The following is a 22140-nucleotide window of genomic DNA, read 5'->3' as shown; positions in this document are numbered from 1 at the left end:
GATAGTATAACAAAAACACTTCTGAATTCACAATATCAGTTGCGGGCACATTTGGGTTACTGACCCAAAGTGGACGCAGCTCCACACTTTGAGAGCTCATGATGAATGGCTCCAGCGATGAAAGTAGGCAGAAATCAGATGCCACCATTAGAGCAGCTTTTTAAAAAGGCCATCATTAATCACCAAAACCCTTGAGCTCATTGAAAATCACATTATGTGGTTCTAATTCAGGCATTTTTCTCAATGAATGAACTGTTTATGGGGCATTATGTAAAGACAAAAAGGAAACCTCTCTATAGAGTGTGCACCTCCATCACTAGGAGTGCCTTTGAAGAGAAAACAGACTTATGTTTGACTTTAATACTAAATGCTGCAGGGCAGTTTACCTTTAAGGTTTCCTTGAAATACAACATTCCTTGACTTTCAAAACATTTCTTCGACAGTGTCTGACACTCACACAAGAAGTCATTTGGAAAGACCTCCAAAAGTATGCAAGTTATGCCTTTACGACATTGCATACAGCTTAGACAATTTATGATCCAATTGATCTGATGTGTTGACAGACGTTCAGTTTTACCTGTTCCACCTCTCTTACAAACTCCTGCAACAGTACACTAACGGCACAACATACATGCACACAGTACAGCTTAGACATGCAGCTGTTTACAAATAGACACCAAACATGAGCATGTGACATTCACTGACACATTTTCATTGTCTCACGAAACAAAGCAAGAAGTTGGAAGGAAGTTCATGACATCAGTGTTTTCCTTTATTTTTTTTACAGTGTATACACCTCAGGCATGAGTTGGATTCAGAGGTCAAAGGTTTTCCAAATGTAAAACCGTAAGAAAACTGTGTCGTGCTTTTGCTGGCCTTTATTGCTAAAACAAGGATTAATAACATGTCAACATTCTCCCAAGATTACACATAACACTTACTGCTGAAAGGCTCACAAGTGACAGAAAACTAGTTAGCAACTAAAAGCACACAATTATCCCCTCTGTATCACATCCATTGTTTGCTTCCTCAATAAGCAATGCCCAAAGCTCTTTAGCCCAGCACATGAAAGACACAGGAGGAAGCAGCTGTATGAATCATTTATTTAAAACTGCTCAGTGCACCGGCATGTGCCGGGGTAAAATGCTTTGGAGAAAGCCCAATCGTTCCTCTTTTTTCTGCTTTATTTCATTAAACTGCATCATCCTTTAGCCTTTCTTCTCCTCTTCCTCTTGGTTGTACACGCTGACGGTGAACTCTCCAGCCTCTTTTCCGTACTTGTTCTTCACCAGGAGAGCATATTTGCCAGAGTCAGCCGTAGTGACGGAGGAGATCGTGATGCTTGCAAATTTGCCGTGCTCGAACTTGAGCTGGTAGCGCTCATCAGACAGCAGCTCCTTGTCGTTCTTCGTCCAGCTGACCTCAGGTACGGGCTCGCCCCAGACATTGCCAGTCAGGTTCAGGGACTAAAGAGAAAAAGAGGAATGCAGGGGTTTGGTGTGTTTAACAAGTCTGGATTTAAAAAAATGTTAGAGGGAAGGAGACACTCCTAGGAATGAGATAATGGCATAGTAATTTGAAAGGGAGACAGAGAGCTTAAACGGATAGTAGTTTAAATGTTTTAAAGTGGGGTTGTGTGAGGTACTTATCCATTTTTAGTTTATTACCTACAGTAATGGATTTCCATGAACAAAGTTTGAAGAAACTAACAAAAGGTACGAGCATGGAAGATAAACCAAGTACTGCTGTGGACAGGGGCATCAACAAAATGTATTTTAGCCACTTTAAAAAATGATTATCAGTTTAAGTATATATACTATATTGAGACAGCCCTTTCCTGAGGAGAACTGAAGTAGTAATATCCATCTATGCTCTCTTCAAAGCAACCAAACTACTTAATAAAAAACAGTAACCCTTTTCCCTGAATATATTAGCACTGAATTTATTTACCTTGCCCTCTTGGATCGCAACCACATCTGGCAAGCCTCCAACAACACGAGCGCGATCTGAAAAAAAAAGAAAAAGTGAGTCAATAAACAAATGCTAATCATTCCTCAGCAATTCAACTTGTGGAACATCTGCCTGTTGACAACACAATATTAACCAAAACTGACTTTCAAAACTGGTTATTGAACAATCCTCATTCAATATATTGGACTTTACCGTACTGCATAGATGACGTTTTAAATAACTTTTAAAAGCAGGTTTATTTTCTTCAGTTCCACGTTAAAGAAGAATTGCCATTTAATCTTTGTGAAAAGCGTTTTCCACTATTGATAAATTGATATGAAGAGGACCAAAAAACACTCCCTTATCTTCAATCGTAGTAAACCATTTCAAATGATAACGAAATTAAAATAGCCTCCACGTCAACCCGAATGTGACATCATGTCATAGATTATGTCGCTTTAGGGAAAAGAACAAATTAACAATGACTTACTTCTCTCTGCGATTGCTGCCGCCCTGCGGAAGGAAGGACACAGACATATTTAGAAGCATCTTAAATAGTATCACAAGTCAGAAGGGTCACCAACATTTGTTTTCTCCTTAGCTCAACAATTGCAGGAAATATATTTTGAGTGATTGTGAAAAGGGATCGCAAAGTGGAAAAAAGTATATTTTTAGTTTGTGATGACTGTTAGTATTTATTTGTGTAAATATCCTCTTCAAACGGAGTTACACAACAGCGTCAGATGGCTTTTTTTACTTACTTGAGCCTCTGGAATTCTTCAAATGCCTCTTCCCATGCTGCACAAGAAAAATGTATTATTATTGTATTAAAAAATAGCCAAAGTTAATAAGATCGTTTCACAAAATCTTCCCCATTTGACTTTAAACGTTTCACTTACCCTTTCCACTCAGATCAAAGACTCTCTTTACACCATCCTTGCCATCAAAGATGTCCATGGTGTATTTGCCCTTGTCCTTCTCAGTGGGCTCATTGATTTTAAGCCAAAGCTCCTCTCCTGTGACTCCAGACTTAACTCTCTCTGAGGCGGCAATCTTAGAATCTCTAATGGAGAAAAAAGGGAAACACAGAGATCAATTAAGGCTGGACTGTCGTCTCAAAGTATCGAGTACCCTGAAAAGCAGGATTCAGACAGGAAAGCAGTAATTGCAGAGGCACAATCATCCCTGTATTATACCAAAATGAGAAACGTGACCTGTTTTTTTACACAACTCATAGGAAGATTGTGCAGGAGAGCTAAGAGGGACAATTATGTCAAAATAGTCCAATTTGAACACTTTTTTAGAGTGCTCAGAGGCATTAGAAACTAATTAACTATGGCAGGAAAACATATTTTTGAGTGCAAAAATCCTCCCTCGTATTACATTTACTAATTGGTCACAGACATGTTGAATCACCCTCATTTGCATGCAAGCTTTGAAAAATAAAAGGCTTTTCTTTTCAAACATCACATGGCTGAAAACATGACCGATTGATATGAAAGAGACTGAACAACCTGCTGCTTTTGCTATCAAGATGAAAAACTTAATTCATATATGTAAGTAAATAAAGTCTTTGGCATACTTATGAAGCCATCCAACACGCAGTTCGTCATTGTAATACGTGACCGAGGAGGAGAGGATGATGCCGTGTTCAGTACTGACGATTTTGATTTCAGAAGAGGAGGTCGCTGGAGGGAAAAAAATAAAAGTCAAGTTTTATTAGTGGTCTATAAAAACTAATATTTAAGTCGGTGGCCTTTAATGGTTTATGCAGTGAAAATACTTTGGATTCGTTTTTTTGTGTGGCTTTCTCATGTGTGATGCTCAATTACTGCTTGGTGTTTTGAGTGTAATGACTCACCAATAACCCTGAACAGCTCGTTCATTACAGCCTGGTATCCTGGAGAAAAAAAAGATGAGAACCACAGTTATTCACTTCTTTTTTTAGCAAGACTGACGGGACTGAGTTTCACTCTGATAATTCATGAACAACACTTTACCTGCATCTGTCAGATTGAAGTTGCTCTTATCTTTGCCTCTTTCGTCTCTCAGGACCACATCGTAAATACCTGCGTCCGCCTTGGAAATCTATAGTTTAAAGTAAACAACTTTAGTATCCTTGAGGCAGCAACACATTTCCTTCTAAATCAAACAGAGGGAAACAAACTATTATTCATGGGACAGATATAAGAACAGGACAAAGACCAACTAAGCAGAAAAGCCAAGCTTTTCCTCTGCCCAGGATGCTTCAGGCATTAAAAGGAAAACATGAATAAGGTAAGACGAGGAGGACATTTATAGGCGTGAACTTAGGGCAGCAAAGAGAATATGTCCAGACTTTGGCTCTTGGCGGTGGCGGCACGTCCTCTGCAGTTGCCTTTTTTCCTTCTTTTCCTTTCGGTTTCTCCTGCTTAATAACCCACTGTGAATTAGACAGATAAGCCAGTTAAAGCAAGTGCAATGTACAGGAGTGGCGATGGACGGGCCACCTCTCCTGAGCTCATGCAATGACATCAACCCTCTCTTTATGAGTGATGATTATACAGTTTCAATGTACAGGTACCTTGAAACATCAATAAAACTTAATTGGCACAAACACAAAAGAGGCTGTATTACAGAAACTGCCTATCTTTTGTCTTAAGTTAAGAAGAAGATTGAAGAAGCAAATGTCACCTAACTTTAGGAACTCTATCTTACCTTAATGCATCGTATGTTATCTCTTTTATGTCTGTTACCTTTCTACCCATGTAACATTTCTCTTATTGTCAGTTAAACAACATTGTAAACGTTTTTACATTGAAGAAATACTTTAAAAACATCAAAAATTGTCCTTTACTTCAAGACAGATGGGTAACAGGTGTTGGTAACATCTCTGGAGAAATCCAAAAGTTGGGAAAATTGTGGATTTACAACTAATGAGGGTTTTGTCACCAAACTGCAATACTGCTGTTAGGATCTGCCTGCCATAAGCCTCTTACTTAATTAAATCCGCCTGTTGACATTTTGTTCGTTGTGTCTAAGCAACCAAAGAGCGGACAAATATTCTCTGGTGGAAAGTGAAAGTCAGGACTTCTTAACATTAATCCTTAAAGTTTATTTGAGTTTATGAGAGTGTTCGAGAAAGTTTCGGGTCTGTAGATAGGAAAGGAACATTCATTTAGAAAATGTTGAAGGCTTTTTTCCCGAATTCAGTCTTCACCCTCAGTATCATGGTTACGAGAAAGTTGAGATTGGATCCTCAAGATAAAAAGTTTCTGTATTATAGCCCCCAGATTAATATCCTCAAAAAAGGACAGATTTCCAGTTTTAAAAAATGCTTTGAGATTATTGGCCAGAGGAGTCAAATTGAATATAGTGTTAGTAATGAAATGAATGAATGAATGAATCACACAGATACACCATATACTGTATATGAGCATACATGTTGTAGAGCTTGTCCTATAAGTCTATAAATCCCAAATAAGAATTTAAATATCCAAAATAGGGCCAATTGTATCTATTTTAATTCCCTAGTACGACATGCTGACGTGCCGAGTCCAGCAGCATTACAGCAGGCCTCGAGGACAAGAACATTTTTAGTGTTTTATCATTTATGACTCTGTGTGTCAGAGAGGGATGGTTGTCAGTGAAGCATCTAGTGTAGTCTAGCTCTACGATGGAAGCACAGCTGCAGCACAAGCGGCACTTTCTCTACTCTTTACTCAGGAGCTCACGACTCCTCACAATGAACGGCCTCTGTCTAACGGGCTGACCTTTCCGATATTAAAGATCAGATGACCGTCCTGTCTCTCGATTTTCACAGCGTCCTCATCATCCTCTGCAATCTCAATTTTGTCCTTGGACCAGGTGATCTCAGTCTCTGGTTTGACATTTCCTATCTGTGCGGAGAAAGAAGAGAGATGTGGTTAAGTTGTGCCACCTGAAACGCAAACATTTGGGATCTTCCTTAAAGAAAACATGAACAGTACAAAACAGCTACTTTTCTTACCTTGCATTTCAACAGCACATTGCATTCTTCAGTAACAGTAAAGCCAAGATACTCGACAAAGTGAGGACCTGTTGATATTGAATGTAAAATATTTATCAAAATGCACTTCAGCAATTGTGCTAAACTTGCGTAATGGAAAAGTTAAAAATCCTTACCTTGTTTCCTGACCCATTCTGCCCTCTCAAACTCGGATTTCTTCTGAAGCTCCCTGAATTCTAGGTAGCAAAAAGTGCATCAGAAAATCAGCTGACAGACACAACAGTAAGGTTGTCTTCTGCTGCCTCTCAGTGGACGCGTACTGTAACTGCAGCAGATGCAATAGAGGAAGGCTTTCAGTGTGTAACCTTCAAAAGTGCTATGTGTGTTCGGGTGCCTATTTGATATCCACAATTTAGGATAATAATGAAAAACACAAGTTTTACCATCTCCAATGAGCACCAGACTGGTAGTCCCCTTAGCTTTGCCGTCCACCAGGTTGAAGGTGAACGTTCCCTCGTCAGTGACCTCCAGAGAGTCCATGAACATTTCAATGATGCCGGTGGACTTGTCAAAGTTCACTGTGTATTTCTGGAAACAAAAGATATAAATAAAAATCCCCATCAAGATCAGGTTTAGGAAAATTCACAGTCCCAAAAGACACAGGACAACATGTTGTGTTTTTCTTTGTACCTTGTTGTCAGTAATGATGGCATCATTGAAGACATACTCCACAGAGCACGCGGAGGAGCATTTCTCCACCTGAGTCCAGAAACGCACGCAACCCTTCTCGAGCAGATCCATGGCCATTTCACTCTTGAAGGGAATAACTGTGGAGAAGCACATTTAAAGAAAAGTTATGCATGTAACAATGGCTTGGTAACTACTATACTCACAAAGTCTATAGCCTGATTTGTAACGCCTTCAAATCACAAAAGAAAATATACAGCTGTTGTTCAGACTAAATGTGCCCCATTTTTTAATGCTTGCACATGTTTATTATCAGTTAAGAATTTCTAAATGAAGGCATATCTCAAAAAAGATGATATGATTGATGTTTTCAATTAGTTTTGATGAGGTTTGACCATTGCTCATTGAATCAATATATATTGATCCAAATTGAATTATCGTCAGACCCCTAGTATTTTATGAGTAAGTGTGATGGATGGGTAAGTCAGACAGAAAACACGGTATAAGAAGGATCTGTGATATGGTGGGATATTCACCTGGGAACTTGTGGTCATGGCTGATATCCAGAAGACGTTTGAGAGCTGTCGAGTAACAACAACAAAAGCAGCAAAATGGTTAGTGTCAAAACCTTTCACCATCAACTACGAGTCTTACTTCTATCTGACAGTTTTCTTATTATTTATGCCATTAAAAATACTCCATGTCAAGTACACTCTTGGATGTGAAACACAACTTTGACAGACACATACACACTGAACAATTTGAGGGAACAAGACAAACACAGAGTGTAACAGAGGTCAATTTGACGCAGCTGTTGAAACATGACAACGGAGACACGAGTATACACAGTCCTTCAAGCCTTTCTCACACCTTTGGCACTGACGTCACCCAAAATAAACAACAAGAGAATCAAGTTTCAGGAGCAGAGATGCCAGGCCTGTGGGCGGACTCACCCTCCTCAGTGAGAGTGTAGCTGGAGGAGAAACCTTCAGTGTTGGTGACAACGCAGGAGAAGGTGCCCAGATCCTCCAGGGAGGGACTGTTGAAGATGGCTCTGGACCTGCAGACGAGGTTATAATAGCTTTAAATCTGAAATTTGATTTTATTTTGAGTGTTTTTGTTAGTTTTCATTTGGTTTCAGTTCTTTAGAAAGGTTAGGTTTTCCTATATTATGTATATGCATATGCACATAAGCCTGGAACAAGAGCAAGAGAGTTAATATGGTCCCTGGATTTTGCATGAGAAATTGGTCACATAAATTATACTCACTTGCTCCCTTCAGTGACAACAGTAAGGCGAGAGGTATCTGACATAGTCTTGTAGTTCTTGGACCAAACAAACTCAGAGCCCTCCTTCATCTCAGAGCACTCAAAGAGCATAGAGATCACACCATCATCATCCACATCCACATAAATCTCATTGGTGCCTGAGGAAATGAGAGAAAATGATTACAGTGTGTGTGCTTTGACTTAAAGGAAGTACATTCATACATCAGTATAAAGAAATAGAAATGTTCCCTTCTTTCCAGACCTGCGTAGGAACACTATGTGACTGAAAGTGTGAGTTATGTAACAATCACACTCACCAGGGCGAGTCTGGGACAGGATTGGACCTAAAGCTGCTGAGGACTTTCCGACGCCGGCCAGATTTTGAGCACGCACACGGAAGACGTAGGAAGCACCCGCCTTCAACCCTGTCACCTGAAGCATTATGTGAGCAGTCCAAGGGAGAGAGAGTTAAAAGAACAGTCGCCCTGATTTCACATGAAGAGATCACATGAAGATGCAAGCTGAAGGCCATTTTGTTCAAACTTAAAATTTATCCAAAGATCCACTCTCAACCTTCATGTATTTCCCCTTGTTGGCCTTCTCGTGAGCAGCCTTCCAGCCTCCCTCTCCAGCAGAGGCCAGCTTCAGGTCCAGATAGTATCCATTGACAGCAGTGCGGCCACTGAATGCAGGCGGCTCCCACAGGACCACGGCCGAGGTGTCACGGACCTCCAGCGCATGAAGACCCACAGGAGCACCTTGGAGCATGAATACAGAAACACCTCAGACCAACTGTAACTGGTTAACACAAAAAGAAACTAAGTAGTGAGCATATCAAGAAAACAATACACATCCAGTGAAATATATGTATACTGCAATACATGTGCACATTGTGTTATGCATATACATATTCTATGTAAATATAAAAGTAAGTAGTAGTTTGGTTTATTAATTTCTTCTTTATGTTGTGTTCTAAAGAAACACACATCGTTATACAAATATACACATTTAACATTTTTAAAATCCATATTTTAATGTATGTTAATGGTCTCCTGAATAAACAATCTATCTGAAATGCATTGTGCCCAATACAAACTGGTAATTGGCTATTGTCTCAACATTATTTGTTTCAGTCTGTTATTATTTTATCACTGCAACTAACAAATATTTTAAGTATTGATACATTGGACCAATGCTTCTTCTAATAATCCTTAAGTGGATAAATAGTTAGAAAGTAATGTCAGTCACATAAGACAAGGGAAATAATACTCTAGAACAGTTGATGTAAGGCCTTTTAACTTAACTTTAACTTAAGTAAGTTTGAATGACTAATTGATCATCATTAAGAGCAAATTCATTGTCTGTCAGTCAGCCAGTTTATGAATCACCTAATAGTTTCTTCTTTAATATTTACTGACATATAGCTTTTACTTTGTGTTCATACCTGGCACAGTAATGGTCCACTCCTTGCACTCTATGGCTGAGCTGGGATGAGAGGCTTTACTCACACCTGCCATGTTCATAGCGCGCACCTGGAACTGGTAGAAGACGTTCTCCTTCAGGTTCTCAGCCTAAAAACAGAAATGAAGGTCATGAGAAATTAGTAAAATACCTCTTTTGGGGTGCCGGACACAAATTAATTAGCATGTAGGTAAACTTATTTGAGCTTCATGACATAATAGTTCAAAAGCACAGTTAAAAATAACATTGTGACTTCTTTATTTATTGAATTGTTTCATTAAAATGTGAATAAAAATAAGCACACTTACTTTATAGGAGGTAGTAGTCAGTGCCTTGTGGTTCATCTCATGCCATTTTCCAACAACGCCTCCCTTCACGGTCCTGTGGTCCACAAAATATCCCCGGATATCGGCTCCTCCATTGAAAGCAGGCTCAGTCCAGGCCAGCGTCATGTAATCCTTCACAGCCTCACCAGGGTCACAGCAGTGGGGCTTCCAGAGATGGCTGTAAAGAAAGTTAATAAAGTGGTCAATATTTATTAATGAGAAAGGCAAAGAAGTATGTTGAAATAACTCATATTTAGATTTTTAAACCCCATTTGGTTTTTCTTTTAATGATAAATTACATAGTCTTATTTGGCCTGGCATTAGCTAAACATTACAGAGATCTTAGTTTTTATTAGTTTACAATTGAACATGCTACATGCTTTGGACACAAGCAACAACACTGTATTAGGATCATTGTAATGTATAATGTACTTACACTCAAGGCCAGAAGCAGGACAACTTTCACCCTACGAAAATCTCCGAAAGCCGCACCAGACTCATTATGTTCATGCTCTTTAAGAACACAAATGTTTTAGCCTTCACCTTTACAAAATAGCAAAACAAACTCAGAAAGCAATACTTGCATACAGCAAAAGCATTGTAAATCATTGTCTACTTTGTTATTTAACCATGTCATTAATAAATGAAGGTATGGAAAACAGCAAACAATGATAAATACAGGCAATGTTAGTGATGACAGGCACACATATGCAAATAAATCATGCCTCTTGCATTCATCAAACTCAGGAAAACATGCACGAGAGAGATAAATGGGCAACTGTATCACAACAAACTCTTAGAAGCTTTTATCAAGTCATTTAAAGAATCTGATTTAAATTAAATAACCGATTTCTGGTAATAAATGATGAAAGTTAACGTGGTTCATGAAAAAGATGAGGATGGTGTGTCTGAATGTGTTGAAATACAAGTGTAAAATCTTAGCCGGGAATCCCTGGATAAATAAATGTTTAAAAATAGCTGAGAGGAAGTAGCATAAGGGGAGAGTATGGCTTGAACGCTACAGGCAAAGTGAATAATGGAGATGAGGGATGTGATGAGGACACTCACCGATGGCAGCTTGCACAACCACAGCTTCAGAGTTGGCAGAGCTCAGGCTGTATCCTGCAGCGTTCACTGCCTTCACTCTAAACACAATGTTTGTCCCGGTAGTCAGGCCGTGGCACACAAACCTAAAAACAGTCAAAGGTGTAAAGATTCATATGATATTTACACTCTGATTTCACCAACAGTAGGAGTAAGAACAAGTATAAGCCAGATTTGCATTCAATACATGGGCTTGGGGTCATACTAAAGAAAAGGGAAAGATTTTGTTAGCATTAGCACCTTTGCTATTTTGCTATTCAAAGTAGCTCGGCAACCACGACTATATAAGCTTTCAAAAAGACAAAAAAATGAAAGTTCTTAATTTGAGACGAAAATGAGAACAAAAGTTCATAAGCCATAAATAAAATACACTAACTTCTTAATATATTACACTCAGGAGGCAAGTTGTTAGCTACAGCTATCCTTGGTTTGTTATCGCAAGTAGCGTTTTGCTAACGTTAGCAAATGTTCCTGCAGGACTAAGATACTAACTAATTTTAGCTTACTTCTAAGACTTATATATTTTATCCACTGGAGCAACAACAACAGCATACAAAAATGTGGATTCGAAAACCACCAACAAATTGTGGTAGTGTACTTTTGTAGTAAATTAATCTATTTAGAGTAATTATATCAGAGATTTTCATTTAGATAAACGTCTGTTTATTCACAATCTATCCATCAGCAAGTTAATGGAGACAACAAAGACAATAAAACAGAGATTAATGTGATGTCACTTTAACCAGCATTTCATTGATTCCCATTATATCCCCTTTGATCTTCTTTTTATATTTGCACACTTTTTGGTCACTTTGAACACCAAAAAAACATTTTAAATGGAATCAATTCACCTTTTTAAGCACTGAATGACTTGTGAATTCATAAACCTCAATTTATCTCTAATTGTCCTTACCTGGTCTTCCTGACAGGTTTGTTGTTGCAAGGTATCCATTCATCGGTGCCCACCGCACTGTATTCAATGTAGTAGCCGGCCAGGTGTTTGACATCCTTAGAGGCAGCCCAGAAGACTACCACGGAGGTGTTGGTGTTCCTGGTGGCCACTGGATTGCCAGGAGCTGAGGGCAGGTCTGTTAAGAGAGAGATTTGTATGAAAATAAGGTTATGTTTTGGATCAGACTGAACATAAATGCAGAGGGGAACAACAGTGGCTTAACTAACTAATGAAGGGATACGCTCACCCAGTTTATCTCCGACTGTGATGTCTCCTGTGGATTCAGAGGGCTCGCTCACACCAGCGGAGTTACAGGAGCGAACACGGAAGCTGTAGGATTTCCCCTCTGCCAGGTCGAACAGGGCGAAGCGAGGAGACTTGACGGGCATGCCGGTGTTCACCCTCTGCCAGGCGTCTGACCCAGAAACACACTGCAGGCAACAGAGAGACAAGGACATGTCAGTAAAGAAGCAGATAACTGTAAAGGAAAGGCTTCCTATACAATAAACGTTTGTTGCATTGTTATGTACGTTGCATTTTACTGCTGTAAATGTTTAAAGCTGTACTCCTTGGCACATTGTTGGGTAGTTTAGTCTACAGAAATGCATCATCTTCATTTAAAATCACGATATGTACGGTTTTCACTGCAAGAGGATGAGAAACTGTAATCGGAGAAGAAACTTCAGATGTCAGACACATGTAGAGTAGAAAATATGTGCCTCTTAAAGGTAGTGGGGTAGAAGTACTTTTCAAAGTAACAGTGTATTTAGTTACATTCCACCACTGCCAAGTGATTTATTATAAGGCAATGTGATCTTTCATGTTGCATCTCTTCATCTCTGTTTGCAGGTTTCCACCACCTCTCCTCACCTTCTCGATGAAATACATGACTCCTTCATGACCGCGCTGCATCGGAGGCTTCCAGGCGAGCACCACGTAGCTCTTGGTCGCCTCAGTAACCACAACATCAGAGGGTTCCCCGGGGACAACGCCCACTGAGGATCAGAGAGAAAGTCACTTAAACAAGTCTCTTCGAGTGGTTATCGTTATGTACCGTCTAAAATTATAAAAATCTTTTGTTTTATATAAGTCAAGGAAAATCAATTTTATAAATCATTAAACAACACAAAAAATCTGACCAAACACACACCACATCTGAACATACAAATGTTTAACAAACAACACCTAAATAGAGTTTAAAGCTGCCATACCGGTGGTATCCTCCTCTGTGAACTTGATAATCCCAGTCCAAGGGGCTGAGGGGCCAGCTGTTAGGAAAGATAATATAAGATAACATTAAAACTTTATTGATTCCACACCAGAGAAACGTGCATGTTACGGTATCTTGAGAACCAAACAAACAAAGTAAAAAAGGGAATGTTGACACAAAATGACACATGATAAAGCAACAAGACGAAAATACAAATAAAGTACAATACAGCAGTCCCTTCACAGAATAACCATGATGTATAATTGCTCACCTCTGAGGCGGGCTCTGTCTGAGTGATCCATGGCAACCACCGCCTCGGAGACACGGGATGAACTGCTGACTCCTGCCTTGTTCAGGGCGCGCACTCTGAAGACGTAGGAACGGCCCTCCACCAGACCTGTGACGGGGAAGCGGGCGTACTTCACCGGGGCGTCATTACACTGAGCCCAGTGGTGAGTGCCCACCTCGCACCTGCACAGAAAAAAACATTGAAATTATAACGCGTGACTTAACCCAAGTGGTTTACTAGAAAGTGACATTGCACCTGCAGAGTTAGCATTACAATGAGCAGCATAGATAGGAACAGAATATCCTGAATGGTAGACTGTAACATTGCCAAAGTGATCTGAGGATACTGAATTATTAATCATCTGGCAAATAATTAATGTAATAAAATAAATATAGAGCATCCAAACCTGTCGATGTAGTATCCCAGGATGGAGCTGCTGCCCTCCACCGCTGGCTGCTTCCAGGTCACCACCACATAGTCCTTGTTGGCATCATGACAGCGCACATCCAGGGGAGCCACGGGAAGCCCCTCCACCTCCACATCAGCATCTGGAATAGCAACACCATATCCAAGAGGGCACACTTGTGAGTGGTGCTGTTTCTAAATCAGGCTGATCTCCATTACATACTCAGCTTTCATTTTCTGACCTAATTACGCCATTACAGTACAGCCTGTGAGGCAGCACTGTAGCTATAGTACCTTAGTTTACATGTTGGTAACATAAAAGGGGAATCTGAAGAGTCCCTCATGCATAAACTGTTGATTGTTATTTTAGATCACCCTCTCTGTGACATGCAGACAGATATAGAAGCAACATTCCTCTGAGGAAACCAAACACCTCAGAGAGTTATGTCACTTAAAGGCACAGCAGGAAGTAATGGTTCCCCACTACATCTGTGTGTGTGGCGATATCACACATGTTGCTTTACTTTGCACATATGACTTACTTTAAAGACTGTGCGATAATCGCATACTTGGCTTCAGAGCTTAACTCCATTTTAAATATAATACAAAACTAAGAAGCTGATTTTCAACATTTTGTCAATTTGTCGTGAAATCAGCTTCAGGTGAAATATCTATGGGCATCTTACCTCTCACAAACACATAAGCAGAGTAGGTGTCAAAGCCAGATTTGGTGTTGACACGAACGGTATACATGCCCTCGTCTTCCTTGTTGAGGTGGACAAGTGTGATTGTGGCACGCTCCCCAGACCAGTGGGTGTGGACCCATTTAGAGGGCTTCAATGGGACAGCTGATGGGAGAAGTTAAAACTCAAAATTGAATGAATGGATACACAAGGTGCATACATTAAAGGGAAATTTGCATTCTTTTTAATGAGGAAAAGGAAGCAATATCCACATTTAATTTTTGTACTTACAGTCTCTGTACCACACGACCTCCGGCTGGTATTTTTTTACAGTGGGATAAACAATGACAGTGCAGCCAAGACTCATAGTCTCGCCTTCACGGCCAAAGGCCACTTCGAAATGATCAATGATGGTGGTTTTAAAGGTGACACCGTGCTCAGCGCAGAAACCATCTGCAGAAAAGAAAGAAATTGAAAACACAACAATTTAAACATTTCACCTGCTTTCATTTACTTTTTGAATTACAGCAATGATATGTTATGGTAAACAGAAACGGTATTTCATTTTCTGTATGTATAACACATGTGGAAACTTTGACAATAAAGTGGATTTTGACTTTTGACTTTTTGACTTGACATGTTTTCTATTTTAAACACTGAGTAGTGTAATCGATTCATATGAAGGTGTGTTGTTGAGCACCTGAAAAACGTAACTTTTACTCTCCTTTTAACTCTGTTTTGGTCACCACCTCCTGAGCAAAACACATGTGGCTCTTCAGCAGCTAAATGCTAACCTGCCATGGTTGTGGAGAAAATAAGCTGAAAGACGCTAAAACACGCCAGACCTGATGTGGATGATTAGCTTTCACAGTATACAGTCATCCTTTTTCATTGTGAGTATAGAATTGTGTGCAGCAATTTTCTACTATTTTATCTTTCGTACAGAATACTTTTACATTGTGTATGTTAAATGTGATTTGTAATATACAAATTTAGTTGACCGGCCATCCTGTAAAACTAAAATAAAATATTTAAAGGGACTCACGTGGCTTCGGATCGAGTGGGCCTGCTTCTGCACCCTCCTGGAACCCTGCAGAGAAATATATATTACTCAGTAACCTTGTGGTGTTAGTCACAACAGATTTCAGAAATACACATTAGTAAAATATGCTACTTTTTTTAAATTTGAGCTTGTAATTAAGGACCTTTATTTCAGTCCCAATTGATCCTTTCATACCAGATCATGGTGTGTTTACAGTGGTGCTGATTTAAACTACTTTGAACTTTGACCTCTTACCGTATGAGACATGAGCAGTTGCAGAGAAGACAGATGAGAAAAAGCGGTGACTTACTTTTGACAACAATAGTAGCCAAAGAGGAAGCTTCTCCTTTCACATTGAGGGCAGAGACGTAATACTGAGCAGTGTCAAGGAAATCGCAGCTGGAAATGAAAATGTAAACATGGTGAATAACCGGCATCTTGTTTTCAGATATCTCTGCAGAATTATTTTTAACATTAAATCATTCAGTTTGGGGTGATGTGCATTTTCTGGGGTATATCTCATTAATTCTATTGCAGTGGGGGCTAAATGATTACCTACTTCTTGATCTCCAGGGAGTGCATGTTGTAACTGCTCTCCACTGTGTACTTCTCGGGGTTGGCCTTGGCATCGATGAGCACATTGTTTTTGTACCTTGAAGACAGCAGAAAGACAGCGGGTTTATTTTTACCGTTGTCTTCTGAGGCTGTAATTACAGAGGAGTGCGTGTGTTCATGTTGCGACGGTGGAAAACAGATTTGTGAGATGACGAGAGCTTTGGATGGAAACTTTTCTATGACACACACACAGGACTGATCGACACTCAGCAGCCTCTTTGTCTTGTGACTTGGAGTTGGAGTGTGTCTTACCAGGCAATCCTGGGTTTGGGCCATCCAGCCACAGTGCAGTGCAGCTTCACGGTCTTCCCCTCCCAGACAGTTTGTCCACGGGGCTTGACGATAAACTCTGGAAGGTGTGTCAGGCTGTCTGGGTTCATTTTCTTACGGAACTCTGACCACTCCTCCATCTATAGCAAAAGAGATGGTGTTTTCTCATATGAAGCTCATGAGCATTTGCAGGCTAGTGTGACTTAGAAAAAAAGGACATGTTTTTTGCAAATTCGTAAAAGGAATGAAAAGGATTTACAGTCTTGCCCATTTCCACGCGTCCGGCAACTTCCCTGATATGCGTGGTTCTGGTTTTCTTCTCCACTTTGACCTCCCTAGCCTCCCTGGCCTCCCTGACAAACAGGTTCCTCATGGCCACGTAGTTAATCCCCTCCTCTGTGACATCCTCCTCGTGGGACTCAATCAGACCGCGAATAGATTCATGACTGATGAACATCAAAACATAGACATGTGAGAGCAGTTCAAACTTTAGAAAATATGTAATTTCATCAATTTCTTGCATCAGTGGTATTGACTGCTTTGCATTTCAATTATGTCTTGTAGTGTTTTCACTCACTTGGCTCTAAATATAGGAATGACATAGCCGATAACTTCCTTGTCCGTGTCCATTGCAAGGTAGGTGCGTTTGGCTCTCTTAGGTAGCGGGCTCAGTTTAACCACCTCCTGCCCCTTCTCTGTCTTCACAGTGGTCTGCAGGCTTAGAGGCGAGGGAGACAACAATCACAACACTGGCATAAAAACCAACAACATACAGTAAATCATGAAGTATTTCAAAGCACAAACAAGGCCACATTTGTTTCTGCAAAAACAAACAAAGCTTAAATCTTTCCTAATTATTCTATGTGTGACCTACTGTCAGTAAATGTTTAGATTTCTATCAATCCTTCTATTGATTTAATCTGTCGAGCCAAAGTCTCAAATGTAATTCTCCCATCCATTTCCATGAAAAAAAAAAGACGAATAATCCATAATGTTGCACTGGGTTGTGATTACCATAAAAAAGGGCACTTTAGTTTATTTGAACCTAGTCCGACATACACGGTCCTGCTGCTATAAATACCAACGCATATTTATCTCTGGCTGTAAATAGTTTCCAACAAATACACTATTTATTTCTGTTGAAGTAACCTTTGTGTGCCGAGCTCTTCTTTTAAACAAACTAAACCATTGTGACCCATTTTCAAAGATGTACTTCATCTGTTTCCTAATACACGGGGACTAATATAATTACCCTTTTCGTCATTTTATTCATTCCATTAATTGAATTTACATTTCTTTAGCTAACTTTAGTAATGCTTTTACTAATGCACTTAAAATATTCTCATTAATTAACGATGAACCATTGGATAAATGTCACCTGTAAATGTAATACATACAGCTCTTCCATTCCAGTTATTTGAATTAGAAGTAGAACAGATATTTTAAATGTACAGTTTTTACATTTGCTCGTAATGACGACAAATGAGACACCTAAAGAATGACAAAGCTGCAGTTAAATCTAAAAGAAAAAAACTCACCACGACCCATACTGGCTCTTTGCATTTAAGTACTAAAGTGTGATATCTATAAAAAGACACGTTCAAAATATGTCTTAGAAAAGGAAGATGTATTTCTGTCCATCCTCCAGGACCCTGACCCATATAACACTGTGACTCATTACCTCTCAGACCTCCCTATTGTCAGCTGTGTTTATAAATGTAGCCGTAACTGGTGGATATGCCTTCAGGGCTGAGACGTTCATTTTAAAGCTGTGCATTCACTTACAATCTCTCCCATATCTGTCTTAGTCTCTCCATTAGTCCTAGAGGAGTACTGCAGCATAAAGTGGCTTTGATAAACCATACTCCATACTGACGAGGCGGGATCAAGTCGATGAAAGGGGCTGAGACAGACAGATGGAGAGGGACTTACCAAAGATTTCTGCAGTGTCAAGAGGTTATTTATAATGCTGACTCACCAGGTGTGTCTTTAGTTTAGTGTGTAAGAAAGTAAAAAAGTTTTATGGCTTATTAAATCAGTCTGACAAACTACAGTGCACGACAATCTTAAGAGTTTAAGAAATAAATGTAACATTTTCAAGGCAATAAATTACTTTTAACAGATACCATGTTTTCGATAAATAGTCGATACTGAACCAAGAATGATTAAACCTTTACAGTACAAGCCTTTACATTTTCATGACTTGCATACAGTTTCTTTACAGTTGGCCTATTGGCAGCGTCTCATGTCCTGCTTACGGAAATAGCTTCTCTGTCCATGAATATCTCTGGCAGCCGTTCACTGCAGCTGAAATTCTTTCCCTGACACCGTTTAGAAAGCTCTCATGGTTCCAACATGTACACTGACAGAGCCCTGCAGCTTAAAGGACGAGCAATATCTGAACCTACATGTTGACAATAGCTGCCATCATCTATACAGGGCTAAGGCGCTAACAGTGCTCCTTTGACACAACACTTGTACCCGACAGTTATCATTTTTGCCATTTAACACAGAATTTTAAGTGGAAGAAAAATTAAATTAAAATGTGCAGGTGCATTAACCTCACCTGTGTATGATTAGGAATTACAAGATTCATTCCTGCTTCATTTCTTCAGCAGGCCTGTGTTATAAAGGCTGGAGAGATTCAGGAAATCTATATTTTTATAACCATTTATATTACTGATTTATCCGTCAACTATTTCCTCAATCAACCTGACAAGAGTCTCTAAAATATCATAAAGTATTACAAAATATATTGCAAACTGTACATGTTGACATCTAAAATAGCTTATTGTGTCCCATAAACAGTCCAAAAGCCAAATAGTTGTAACTATCACATTAAAAAAAGTTAAAAAAAACAGCCAAACTTAATATTAATCCATTATGAAAACAGCTGCCTAATTGTTTCATCTTTATCCAATATAATGTACTTTCACTGAGATTTGGATAACTGAATGTTATGCTAATAGTTAGAGATACTTAGTTTGAGACATTTTTAAGATGGTCAGCATTTAAGTAAATGCATATAATGTGCTTTCTGTCAAATACAAGAGCACAATACCATCAGGTCCTCAGCCAGACACATAAACCAAATGTCTGAACCTGTAATTCCTCTCGTTGTGAGCAGGATTACTTTGCAACAACTCATCGTCAGTACATATAAACACTTCAAACTTAAATCTGATTTGACAACCTTGAAATTTGACTTGTTTAAACGTCCCTACTAATATAAATTGATATTAGTTCTCAAAAACAATATTGAGAACTAAAGATTGTTTTGACTCCTTCAAGTCCTAAATAGTTGGGAATATTTGAATTATTAGGCCCTTTGCATTGAAGTTCCTGCTTTTAACCTTTGTAAAATCACAAAAAACAGAGCTTTGAAAGAAAAGTATACTGGTATTGGTGAGTAACTTGAATGCCATGTTGTTATTAACCCCCAAAGACCTGGGATTTGACTTGAACAGCGTCAAGGAGAACACTTTGTAAATCCTAAATTCATTATAGGATGAAATTCTACTTTATGGGCTTATTAGGGCAGAATCTGCTCTACATAAAAACAAGTCTTTAGTTGTGTATTTGTTTTCCCTACTGTTGAGCCACTTCAGACCAGATACCAAAGTACAATGTTGAATATTTGAGAGAGGTCTGCTTGAATGCTTCCACCACTTGTGAGGTTATGGAAGTGTTACATTCAGAGAACCCTATTGTCTTTTTTATCAAAATATTTTTAAAAATCAACCATCTCAGTATTTTTGGACCTTATGCCAGCGGCACTCCCATTCTCTTACCGACGGCTGCTGGTCTTGTAAGCGGCGAACGATTGTTGGCTAACAGACGACTTGGAGCTCAGGTGAAAGCTGCTCTCAAAGTGATGCTGCTGCTGTTCCTGCCGCAGTTCCTGCCGCTGCTGCAGCTTCTGTGTTACTTGTACTGATCCTTGCATCCTGAGGGCCACTCCGCCAACTGATATGTTGACTGTTCTTTACTTAACCAGCTCTGGAAATCAATCTCATTGTTATCATTACAGATTGATTTGTTAATTTTGAGGTTAGGTTAGGCCAGGAGACAGGGGATGTTAAATTGTTAAAATGATGTTATGATGTATTGTTTTTGAGCAGTTAAAGTGTTGGTTAAGATCAACTGCTTGTCTGTTAAATGAAGCAAGAGCAGGTAGTGTATGATTATTTTTCGGTGCAGAAATACCATGATAACTTAAATGAAAACCAGTTTCAGAGTTGTGAACATATAAAGTGACACATTGGGGTTGAAGGATAAGAAAAGTAAATGGCGGTGTTGTTATTTCTTAATTGAAAGCTTATAATCAATAAAAGTCTAGATACATGTAGAATTATTCAATATTACACACTTTTAGGTAATGCGGTTGATTATTTTGTCAAACTATCATGTTATCATTTGATTTGTAGTAAACAATGCACTTCAATATTTCCGAAAGCCTTTTTTGTTTTGGTTGACACATTTTCAAAAGAAGCAAATATTCACATCTTTCTTTTTGCATTTTTGCTTTTAGAATGTTGTGGAAATGAATAACTTATCAAGAATGTTGCAGAAAACTTTTTTGTGGAGTCACCAATCAATCAAACGACAAATCATTACAGCTTTAGTAACCACTGATGAAGTGTTACAGCTTGAAAACACGATGATCAGCTCCCACAGGGCCTATCACCATGAAACCAGAGATCAGAGAGATAAGATCTGCAATTTATGACAAGAGACTCAAAAGATGTTTATCTGATAGCTATGTCCAAAAACTACAACAGGCAGTGTATAGGCTAAGAGTGAATCTATTTGTAAGAGATACACACAGTAAACTTGACTGAAAGCATGAGGGCGATGAGTTCACAAAGATAAATCATTGGTTATAAAAACTTTAAAAGTTAAGAAAATGTTAATGGAAAAGGTTAGCATTACTTTTAAGATGAAATGTGACTTCAATGACACATTCAAATCTATTCTACAAGGACACAATAGATACAGATTAACAATGCACTGTTATTATAAAGGCATGATAGAAAATGAATTGAAACATCCATAAACAAAAAACATTACTAAAGTTGGAGGCCTCGAGCCTCACTGCTTCCAAAATGACAGATGACTGAAATAACAATTCTCCAGTATTATAGTTCTAAAATCAAAGAAATAAATATGTCACTCACCACAACTAAGGATTCACCAATCCTCAATAGTTGAAAATCAGAGAAAAGGTGTGCTAATTCCAAAAGTAGCTAAAGCAAGTCCAGATCCTGGGGAAGCAGCAGGGTGAGGGGCGGTGGACAGGACGGGCAGTCCACTGAACAAAAATAATGCTGCCACTTGGCAAAATGTGCAAGACACCGTCAGGACCTTTTAAGGCTGCGACAGCTTTAAATTTAGACCATGAGGCCATGAGACGGTCGAGCACAGGCTCCTCAGTTCGCCTGGCCCTCTGCGGTGTGCTTTGCTTCAGGGAAACGTGGGAACCAAAGACTGTATACCGTATGTGGGAACTCCTAGTGACAAATTAGTAAATAGACGAAAAGCTGCAGTACATTTGTGGCTGCTACCTGCTGAATGGGGTGTCATAATCTGTTGCAAACAATAAACGTTATTAAGCAAGAGGAAAAGTCCATATTAAAACCTTGCCAAACTTTCTCTTAACACATGTATTCACCGACCCTCTAATGGCTGGTCTGCAGCAAAATGTCACCTCAAGGCGCTTTAAATGTCTATTTTTCTCTATGGACACGTTACTTTTCCGAACCTAAGCGTGTCTGACCAATATGCATTTCCTCTGTGTTGCAAAATCACATAAAAGACCGTCTCCATTTTTCACCAAAATTAAATTAATGAGACATAAAATCGCAGCTAAATAAACGTTGGAGTTTATTTGTAACTGCTGCCATCTAGTGGT

At 39.2% G+C, this 22140-nt stretch overlaps 1 protein-coding gene across 1 annotated transcript; it reads right to left on the bottom strand.

Annotated features, from left to right (window-relative positions):
• Positions 1-750: 750 nt before the first annotated feature.
• On the bottom strand, positions 751-21589 carry myom1a (myomesin 1a (skelemin)). Its single transcript, XM_063886515.1, is given in 39 exon segments — positions 751-1466; positions 1951-2006; positions 2441-2463; positions 2712-2748; positions 2850-3013; positions 3533-3638; positions 3812-3850; positions 3951-4038; positions 4289-4372; positions 5703-5828; positions 5939-6006; positions 6094-6153; positions 6361-6505; positions 6608-6744; positions 7141-7185; positions 7558-7664; positions 7874-8030; positions 8190-8304; positions 8446-8630; positions 9317-9443; positions 9642-9805; positions 9808-9837; positions 10728-10849; positions 11677-11851; positions 11963-12146; positions 12586-12710; positions 12927-12983; positions 13197-13396; positions 13621-13762; positions 14306-14467; positions 14594-14755; positions 15348-15392; positions 15655-15743; positions 15904-15996; positions 16212-16369; positions 16489-16675; positions 16807-16947; positions 20021-20228; positions 21407-21589. Coding segments are annotated over 38 exon segments (4518 nt in total). The 5' UTR covers positions 20176-20228; positions 21407-21589; the 3' UTR covers positions 751-1208.
• Positions 21590-22140: the final 551 nt, after the last annotated feature.

Source organism: Eleginops maclovinus, chromosome 6 (genome assembly GCF_036324505.1).
Source record: "Eleginops maclovinus isolate JMC-PN-2008 ecotype Puerto Natales chromosome 6, JC_Emac_rtc_rv5, whole genome shotgun sequence".
Taxonomy (NCBI): Eukaryota; Metazoa; Chordata; class Actinopteri; order Perciformes; family Eleginopidae; genus Eleginops; species Eleginops maclovinus.
The sequence above is the reverse complement of the archived record's forward strand: the minus strand, read 5'-3'. Positions and strand labels throughout refer to the sequence as shown.